The 10,638-nt window shown below is 34.6% G+C and overlaps 2 protein-coding genes across 3 annotated transcripts; one reads left to right on the top strand and one right to left on the bottom strand.

Moving 5' to 3' along the window:
- Window positions 1-326: 326 nt before the first annotated feature.
- Window positions 327-1,894, bottom strand: LOC131523464 (uncharacterized). The gene is made up of 2 exons (XM_058749878.1): window positions 1,530-1,894; window positions 327-1,334 (listed from the first exon to the last, which is right to left on the bottom strand). The coding sequence occupies exon 2, from the start codon at window positions 1,276-1,278 to the stop codon at window positions 526-528; it is 753 nt and encodes a 250-aa protein (XP_058605861.1). The 5' UTR covers window positions 1,279-1,334; window positions 1,530-1,894; the 3' UTR covers window positions 327-525.
- Window positions 1,895-6,370: 4,476 nt separating this feature from the next.
- On the top strand, window positions 6,371-9,839 carry manea (mannosidase, endo-alpha). 2 transcript variants are annotated; one of them, XM_058749297.1, is made up of 6 exons: window positions 6,371-6,513; window positions 7,061-7,175; window positions 7,374-7,680; window positions 7,861-7,970; window positions 8,052-8,128; window positions 8,966-9,839. In XM_058749297.1, the coding sequence occupies exons 3-6, from the start codon at window positions 7,374-7,376 to the stop codon at window positions 9,600-9,602; spliced, it is 1,131 nt and encodes a 376-aa protein (XP_058605280.1). In that variant the 5' UTR covers window positions 6,371-6,513; window positions 7,061-7,175; the 3' UTR covers window positions 9,603-9,839. The 2 variants fall into 2 exon arrangements, with proteins under 2 accessions (XP_058605280.1, XP_058605276.1); XM_058749293.1 differs by having other exon boundaries at window positions 7,061-7,680.
- Window positions 9,840-10,638: the final 799 nt, after the last annotated feature.

Below are 10,638 nucleotides of genomic sequence, written 5' to 3'. Positions count from 1 at the left end.
GCAGTGGCACAGGTCAAACACGTATATCTAGTGCAGCATTATCTGTCCCCTTGCATTATGCGGACTAATAATCTTTACTTGTGTTCATCTGAAGAAAGAAAGTCATAAACATCTGGGACGACATGAGAATCTTAATTTCTGGGTGAACTATCACTTAATAACAATGTGATGCAGAGGTTAGCAACGTATTCCAGATAGGCATTTTTATTTGGGCATTTTCTCAGCAAATATTGCTACATAATTATTTGCGACTAATTATATGAATTAATGAGAAAATCAAAAATATTCATTGAGAGTCTAAATTCCTACTCAATGCGTCATTTACATTTACATTTACATTTAGTCATTTTGCAGACGCTTTTATCCAAAGCGACTTACAATTTGGGGAACACATGAAGCGATTCATCTTGAAGAGGCAATTCGACAAAGGAAGTGCTTGTAACACCAAGTCTCAGGCATTGTTTAAATAAGTACAAGCTAGCAAGGGAAGGAATAAGTAAGGAGAAAGATTTTTTTTTTTTTTTTTTATGTGTAGGTTGAAGTCAAGTAGTGTCGAAAGAGATGAGCTTTCAGCTGTTGCTTGAAGATTGACAGGGATCCAGTACTCCGAATATGGGTGGGAAGATCATTCCACCAGCCAGGAATGGTGAACGAGAATGTTCTGGAGAGTGATTTTGAGCCTCTTTGTGATGGTACCACGAGGCGTCGCTCACTAGCAGATCTCAGATTTCTGGAGGGGATGTAGATTCTTAATAGTGAGTGCATGTAGGCGGGTGCTGAGCCTGTGGTTGTTCTATGAGCAAGCATCAGTGTCTTGAACTTGATGCGAGCTGCGATTGGTAGCCAATGCAATGAGATAAAGAGAGGTGTAACATGGGCTCTTTTGGGTTCCTTGAAGACCAGTCGTGCCGCTGCATTCTGAATCATTTGTAGAGGTTTGACTGTGTTTGATGGAAGTCCAGCCAGAAGAGCATTGCAGTAGTCCAGCCTAGAAATGACAAGGACCTGGACAAGGAGTTGTGCAGCATGCTCCGTCAGAAAGGGCCTGATCTTTCTGATGTTGTGTAGTGCAAACCTGCAAGATCGAGCAGTCTTTGCAATGTGGTCTTTGAAGGTCAGCTGGTCATCAAAGATTACACCAAGATTTCTGACCGAAGTTGATGGGGTAATTGTTGATGAACCTAACTGGATCGTGATGTCATGCTGTAGAGTTGGAGCGGCAGGAAAGACAAGAAGCTCAGTCTTTGCCAGGTTGAGCTGGAGGTGATGTTCTTTCATCCATGCCGAGATGTCTGCCAGGCAACCCGAGATCCTTGCAGCTACCGTTGGATCATCTGGTTGAAAAGAGAGATAGAGCTGTGTGTCATCAGCATAGCAGTGGTAGGAGAATCCATGTGCCTGTATGATGGGACCCAGTGATGTAGTGTATGTGGAGAAGAGGAGGGTCCAAGAACCGATCCCTGAGGAACCCCAGTGACCAGTGTATGTGCTTTGGATACCTCCCTCCCAGGCCACCCTGAAAGACCTACCAGTGAGATAGGATTCAAACCAGCGAAGTGGAATTCCAGCGATGCCCAGTGATGAGAGTGGAGAGGAGTATCTGATGATTGACAGTGTCAAACGCGGCAGATAGATCTAGCAGAATGAGGACTGATGATTTGGAATGGGCTTTTGCAATTCGCAGGGCTTCAGTGACCGAGAGAAGTGCAGTCTCAGTTGAATGGCCACTCCTGAAACCTGACTGTTTAGCGTCCAGTTTGTTGTTCTGTGAAAGAAACAATGAGACCTGGTTGAAGACAACACGTTCAAGTGTTTTCGCTATGAATGGAAGGAGAGAGACAGGTCTATAGTTTTCTATAAGAGAAGTGTTTAATGTAGGTTTTTTGAGCAGTGGGGTTACCGAGCCTGCTTGAACGCAGTGGGGAAGATGCCTGTGAGGAGGGATGTGTTGATGATGTGTGTGAGTGTCGGTAAGAGCGTGGGAGAGATTGCTTGCAGAAGGTGCGAGGGGATTGGGTCAAGAGGACATGTTGTAGGATGGTTGGAGAGGAGAAGTTTGGATACTTCAGCCTCCGTCAGGGGACAGAAGGAGAAAATGGGAGGTTTAGCAGTGGAAGTGGTTGGTTGGGGGTCCTGTGTGCGTGGAGGTGAGAACTGATCACTGATCGATCTAGTTTTGTCTGTAAAAAAAGTAGCAAAGTCATCAGCTGTAATAGAAGTGGTGGGAGGTGGTGAAGGGGGATAGAGGAGAGAATTAAATGTTCTGAAGAGATTACGCATGTCTGGAGCGCTGTTGATACAGTTAATACAGCTTATCCACTACCTGGTAAGAACATCACAACATGAATTACAATTAAGTAAACATACCATGTTCATTTAAACACTTTTTTGGAGATTTGTAACATTTAATTAAAAAAATATTAATTATATTTAAATTTTCATCACTGATTTTATTTGCACTCAGTCTTGTGCATTCAATATACACGACTAATGGTTCTATCAAAACGAAGAATAATGAATACACTTTTTGGGGGAAACACAACTTTGCTACCTCAACATGCTTCCTCAGATTTGATGGTGAACTTTTGAAACCAGACATTTACCTGATGAAAGTCATAACTGAAGCAGAACTGTGTGTTTGATGCGTGAAAACAATGATCATTGGTTCTCACGTCAAGAACACATGTTTGAGATTCCATTTACCATATTTAATGTGCATAAGATAAAATAAAAATATAATGTACTTTTTAAGTTTAAATAAAATTGTAAGGAGTAAAAAGTACTGTTTTTTCTTCAGAAATGTAATCAAGTAAAAGTACAAGTAGTCAGTTTAAATTGTACTTGAATAAAGTAAAAATCCCCCAAAATAATACTTAAGTAAAGTAATCAAGTAAAATTACTCAAGTATTTTACACCTCTGTGCATTCCAAAACGTAGGTGCGGTGACTGACAGACTGACACACATACTCCTCAAAACATTAGATTCATCCTCGCTGGAGCCATGCAAGGAAGATAATTCCGCACAGAGCTGCAATTCCAGGTTTTCAAACAGAGATGGTGACAAAGAGGCAAAATTTACGGACTGCAGCTTTAACATTAACTAAGATTAATAAATGCTGTAGAAGTATTGTTCATTCTTAGTTAATGTTTACTAATGTTGTTAACTAATGTTAACTAATGAACCTTATTGTAACGTGTTACCAATTGTTTATTAAATTAGCCTATGTATTATAAGTTTAACACATTTATTCAGGTTATTTTTAATTCTTAATTTAATAAATTTATTTTATTTTATTAGCTGTAATAAAAATTTGCCATTCATTTAAATCCCTTTCGCACCTTTTGCAAGAAAGAAAAAAATGTAGCAGTATTGTAAGTATTCATGTAAATAATGATTTTTTATTATTCATTCAAATTTATGCCATTTATTAAATCCCTTTTCCATCCTTTGCAAAACAAAGCAAAACTGTAGCAGTAAACTTTTGCAAGTTATTCAAGTAAATCATCAGCTTAATTGTATTGTCTATTAAATTATTCATCATAATATTTTTATTATTTTTATTAAATTTAAATTACTTAATTAACTTACTTACTTACTTAACTTTAGCAGTAACCTATGTTGTAAGTTATTCATGTTTTAAAATATGAATAAAAATTAAATATTAATAAATTAATATTATGTGTTATATTAATAAATTAATATTATGTGTTGGACCGCATACACTTTTGTGACAATGAGTAGGCTATCTAATCAGTTCTACCTAATAGCCTTTATTATTAATTTTTAAGTTCCAAAAACAATTAATTAATATTTTTAATATTATTTATTTTACATGTATATTAATTAAAGTGCAACAGTATAACTGTAGCCTATATGGTTCCAAAAATTGTGAAAGCTGCATTGCAACCACAGTTCAGGTTATTCATACATTAAAACTGGATAAATCAGAAAAAACTGATTTTTTATTATTCATTCAAATTTATGTCATTTATTAAATCCCTTTTCCATCCTTTGCAAAACAAAGCAAAACTGTAGTAGTAAACTTTTGCAAGTTATTCAAGTAAATCATCAGCTTAATTGTATTGTCTATTAAATTATTCATCATAATATTTTTATTATTTTTATTAAATTTAAATTACTTAATTAACTTACTTACTTACTTACTTAACTTTAGCAGTAACCTATGTTGTAAGTTATTCATGTTTTAAAATATGAATAAAAAATTAAATATTAATAAATTAATATTATGTGTTATATTAATAAATTAATATTATGTGTTGGACCGCATACACTTTTGTGACAATGAGTAGGCTATCTAATCAGTTCTACCTAATAGCCTTTATTATTAATTTTTAAGTTCCAAAAACAATTAATTAATATTTTTAATATTATTTATTTTACATGTATATTAATTAAAGTGCAACAGTATAACTGTAGCCTATATGGTTCCAAAAATTGTGAAAGCTGCATTGCAACCACAGTTCAGGTTATTCATACATTAAAACTGGATAAATCAGAAAAAACTGATTTTTTATTATTCATTCAAATTTATGTCATTTATTAAATCCCTTTTCCATCCTTTGCAAAACAAAGCAAAACTGTAGCAGTAAACTTTTGCAAGTTATTCAAGTAAATCATCAGCTTAATTGTATTGTCTATTAAATTATTCATCATAATATTTTTATTATTTTTATTAAATTTAAATTACTTAATTAACTTACTTACTTACTTAACTTTAGCAGTAACCTATGTTGTAAGTTATTCATGTTTTAAAATATGAATAAAAAATTAAATATTAATAAATTAATATTATGTGTTATATTAATAAATTAATATTATGTGTTGGACCGCATACACTTTTGTGACAATGAGTAGGCTATCTAATCAGTTCTACCTAATAGCCTTTATTATTAATTTTTAAGTTCCAAAAACAATTAATTAATATTTTTAATATTATTTATTTTACATGTATATTAATTAAAGTGCAACAGTATAACTGTAGCCTATATGGTTCCAAAAATTGTGAAAGCTGCATTGCAACCACAGTTCAGGTTATTCATACATTAAAACTGGATAAATCAGAAAAAACTGATCCAATTTTATAGAGGTTGTCTGTATATTTAGATTAGAGCTAGGCCAGAGTAAGCATAACAGCACTTAATCTCACTGTACCCCAAAGGAGCTGGCAAGCAATTATATGAATTATCGGGTTGTCGCAGACGGCTCTTGCTTCTCCTTTGATTCCGATCCAAACGAGCCATAATTTCACTGTTAGGTTCAAAAATAACTGTGACAGATTCTCAAAGGCACAGAGTGGCACTGACATCAAAGTCCTCTTTATCGCAGAAAATGGAGACCTTAAGATGCGAAAAATGCCTCAGCTTTGCATTCGTCCTCACAAAGCATCAGTGCAACCTGTCACAGTGTGCGTGCATGGTGCACTTTAGAAATGATTGCTTTCCAGCTTTGTTTGAGTCACTGAAGTAATTTCAAACACCAGGGATTGATTGTCAGTTCTAAAGCAGCACAGTGTTGACAGTAGAGTGTATATATGTAGTCTAAACTGCTTCCAATAAGCTAGTTTTAAAAGTGGGATTGTCTAGAATTGTCTGTTCCTTTTATTTTTGAGGTGTGCAGACCCCAAACTCCATCGTTTTACTTTTTACTTATTAGCCAAATATTATTCTATTTCATGTTATTGATGCCATCTTGTGGAAATTCACGAGAAAGGCTGTCCTTTTGTATATGCTCAATATGAACATATCAATTTTCAAGTATGCATTCAGAAAACTGCATAAACACATCATGCAGCCTATAGTCTTCCAGACTCTTCCCTCCCAACCAATTTATTTTAATGCAAACAGTGCCCCCTTATGGCTGCGAATGAAAATGCGATAATACCTCAAATTAGGCCAATTTTAATGAATAAAAATGACAAACACGAAAAATCTTGTGTGTAGGGGTAAAACTACAACGATATATTGCTGTAGGCATTTTCTGTACCATATTATTCTGTATATAACAATACACGTAAGCTGCAATTGAACTTATTTATTTTGCTCTCAAGGAAAACGCGAAAGAAAATGAAATTTGAACTTAGCTGATGCAAACTGTAACAGACAATGAATGAAAGAGACGATGGATTACTATCATCCGCCGTCTGACAGCTGTCAAGGAGGGTTGGTTTTCACAGCTCTCCCATCTACGAAGTTACGAACTCTACTATGGAGAATGCTTGGCTCATGAATATTAATCAGGACTCGTGATTGGCCATTCGCCGATGAACGTGAACACTTCCTCATTATTATTCATGAGTTCAGCCTTCTTCATCGTAGGATTTGTAAATTCGCCTCCCGTCCAGTAGATCGCAGTAAAACTCTCTTATATCTACAATTACCGAAGAAACAAGACAGAAGAAAATACTGGTCACTGATACTTCCGCGTTGGATTTAAGTGTCAGATATATTCTGTTTTCATTCAAAAGATGTATCACTTGATGTCTGTCAACAGAGGTATGACGCTGCATATATATATATTTTTAAATGTAATAATCATACAATGATGTTATTGTTTAATTTCAATCTCAGTTACACATGTGTCAGTGTTAAATAACTGTACCATGTACCTCTTTTCCATGAGATTTTGGGATAAGTGTTCAATGGTTGTCGTTTTAGCTCTAAAAATATGAATTATTTATAACAACAATTTATAGATTTTTTTATGGGAAATGTGTTGATTATTTTAATAGGTTCCATTTAATAGGTAACCATTTAAATGCTTTGTTGAATGTTTAAATAGGTTCTAGCCATTTAAAATAAAACAAAAACAAACAACTAAGATTGACCTTTTATCTGACTGCATGTGTACTGAGTGTAAAAAGCAGCATAGCCTGAAAGTTAATGGTTAGTATAAAGTAAGTTGTGCAACTAAATGTACAAGGTGCCTTTATATGACCTACTGACTGTGACATTTTTTATTTACATAAACAAAAACTAGTAATACATAAAAAGCTCTCTAAAAATGTATCAATTTTTTTAAGTGAGCTTTTTATTTTTACAGCTATTCTAGTAGAAGATTGAAGATGAAGAATGAACCTTGAGGGTTTCAATTAACATATTTGTTCCACCATTGACGGAACATCTTCGGGTGGAATGGACTTTAACCAACCTCCAGGGTAATGGCACGGTTTAGGCGGAAATCATGTTGTGCACTTATTGCTTTAGCTTTGGCTGTGTTTATTATAACAGTCATCCTAAAGTCTCTGAGCCCTGAGGATAGTAATTTTGGCAGTCAGTTTGCATTAAGACTTATTCCACCTTCAGGACAAATGGAACAAGATAACAATGTTGTTGTATCCGCTAAACCTGCACAGATGATACCAGCAGAGAAAGCTGATAGAATGGAGAACAAAATGCAAGATTTTCCTGAGCCAAATTACAATGTGCACGCTTTCTACTATGTGTGGTATGGGAACCCACAGTTTGATGGAAAATATGTTCACTGGGATCATCCACTCTTACCACACTGGGACCCCAAAGTGGCCTCAGGTTATGCATCAGGACGACACCAGCCTCCTGATGACATCGGGGCCAATTTCTACCCTGCACTAGGTCCATACAGCTCTAGAGATCCATGGGTTTTAGAGGAACACATGCGACAGTTGCGAACAGCTGCTGTTGGTAAGAAGCCTCTTTGAAATGTGTGTGTGTGTGTGTATATATATATATATATATATATATATATATATATATATATATATATATATATATATATATATATATATATATATATATATATATATATATATTATTTTCTTTACTACAGTTGCACTATCCACTGAATATTTTTGCTTATTTTAGGTGTTCTAGCTGTTTCGTGGTATCCACGTAGTATGAATGACGACAATGGAGAAGAAATTGATAATTTGCTGCCTTTGGTTCTGGATGCAGCTGACAAGTATCAGTTGAAGGTGGTATAGACATAGATGGAGGTTTGAAATTCATAGTCTTTTCTTTTGTGTCTCATGCATTTTTTTTATTGCCCCCGACAGGTCGTTTTTCATATTGAACCATACAAAGGACGAGATGATGCAAATATGCGTAAAAATATTAAATATATTGTGGAGCGGTATGTTTGATGCATTTCATTCATCTCTAGCCATTCAAACTTACAAAATATAAAAAAGACACTTTCAGTTTCTTAACATTAGTTAAAAGTATTGTGTTTCAGCTAACTATGACAATACTTTTACAACATTTATAAATCTAGGTTAATATTAAAGGAATATTTCACCCAAAACATTTTATTTACTGACAATGCAATTTGGACCCAGGCCATCCAAAATGTGGATGCATTTGTTTCTTCATTAGAACAGGTTTAGCAATACATGACATGCTCACCAGTGGATCTTCTGCAGTGAATGGGTGCCGTCAGAATGAGAGTCCAAACAGCTGATAAAAACATCACAGTAATCCACTAGTAATCCACTCCAGTTCAGCAGTTAACATGTTGTGAAATGAAAAGCTGCATGTTTGTAAGAAACAAATCCATTAAGGCATTTTAACTTTGAACCATCACTTGAGGCATCATATTGATTCTCCAATGAAAAAGTGCATCCCCTTTTGTCCTCTCATCAAAATCAACCGTTTTTACTTGTAACAGTGCTTGTTGTGTGCAGATTTCTCTACAGATAGAGGACTCTCTATATTTTTAGCCAGAAGCAATGAGTTGATGTTAAAAACGTAATTTCTTACAAATAATAATGTTTGTTTATTACAAACATGAATCTTTCCACTTCACGGGATGTTAATTGATGTTCTACTATGTTTTTATCAGCTGTTTAAACTCTCATTCTGACTGCACCCATTCACACTAATTGTTCTCTAGTTCAATTGAATAATAAATAAATAAAATCAATCCACAGATATGTGTTTAATAGCACTTATTGTAAATTGTATTTTACAGATATGGAAACCATCCTGCTTTTTATAGATACAAAACAAGCACTGGCAAATTTCTTCCACTGTATTATGTATATGACTCCTACTTGCAAACTCCAGATGTTTGGGCACAACTGCTAAAGCCAAATGGTATATCGACAATCAGGAACACACCATATGATGGCATCTTCATCGCTCTTCTTGTGGAAGAAAGGCAGAAGAAGGACATACAGACGGCTGGATTTGATGGACTCTACACGTATTTTGCGACCAATGGCTTTACTTATGGGTCCTCACATCACAACTGGAGATCTATTAAAACCTTCTGTGACTATAATGACTTGGTATTCGTTCCAAGTGTAGGGCCAGGTTATATTGACACTAGCATTAGACCCTGGAACTCGCAGAATTCAAGGAACCGCATTAATGGCAAGTATTATGAGACCTCTTTTAATGCAGCTGTGGAGGCAAGACCACAGATCATCTCTATAACTTCATTCAATGAATGGCATGAAGGAACCCAGATCGAAAAGGCCATCCCAAAGACATGGGGTAAAACTGTGTATCTTGACTACTTTCCTCATAAACCTACAGTTTATTTAGACATAACACAAAAATGGGCTAGAAAATTCAGTGAGGAGCAGAAGAAATGGCTGGAGTAAAGAAAGGCTAATTACTTTATTGTTAATCCTGATAAAGCAATACTGCCCTAAGTAGTGCTTACAAGGGCCATGATTTGTTTTATTTTGTTCTGTTTGAGTTGTGTGCAGTTTGTTTTACTTACATGCCTTTTACCACTGTATGTGACAACTTGACTGATTAGACTCATCAAATATTAATGCTAAACTGCAATCAGAAATATTCTGCCTTGAAGCTGTAAATAAAACAGTTTTACTTTATACTAGGTGTTTTTGACTACGCTAAAAAAATGATGTAGAAACAGTCTTTTACTCAGAAATTGCTAGTAAATTTCACAAATAATTACAAATATTGTTTAGCTTAAAATTCAGATGGATTTAAAAAGATTGAATTTTTTGGCAAATATGCGTTTTAAACTACAGTTTTATGAAAAGTCTTTCAATATTCACATATGATATTCATAAACTGTCAGAACAACACAATAACACACCGTGTCACATGCTTTAAATTTTAATTAAATGCATAACATTAAAGACACCTAATATAAAGTTTGACCAACATAATTGCCTATGGTTGCTCTGGCATCACAATTAATTGATTGATTATTTATTATATTTGATTAAGATTGATTACGTTATTAAATTAACAATAAATTATTAAAATAAAAGATATCGTGTTCTGCGTTTTACTTCAACATATATGCATATATTTTATCAATATATTTAACATTTTCCCGTGGAATGCAATGGATTCAAACAGCAACAAGGAATATAAAATTTGGCCACAGTTGTTTTTAATTGTTTTGAATTTCTATCATGACAACTTTAGGAAGATTTTAGCATGGTAATGGATATGACAATGCTAATGTATTTCGTCTTGGTGGACCAGATCTGCTACGCTGCTGCTGCTGTTGGTTATTTCTGTCTTTGTGGATTATTGCTGCTGCTGCAAGCAAGTACAGAAACTTGCTGCTGCCAATGCATACGGTGATACGGTGCTGTGAGTATTTAAGACATACTGCTGCTGCACAAATAGCATATAAAATAACTTGTAGCAGAT

This window comes from Onychostoma macrolepis, chromosome 17 (genome assembly GCF_012432095.1).
Source record: "Onychostoma macrolepis isolate SWU-2019 chromosome 17, ASM1243209v1, whole genome shotgun sequence".
Lineage (NCBI taxonomy): Eukaryota > Metazoa > Chordata > Actinopteri > Cypriniformes > Cyprinidae > Onychostoma > Onychostoma macrolepis.
The sequence above is the reverse complement of the archived record's forward strand: the minus strand, read 5'-3'. Positions and strand labels throughout refer to the sequence as shown.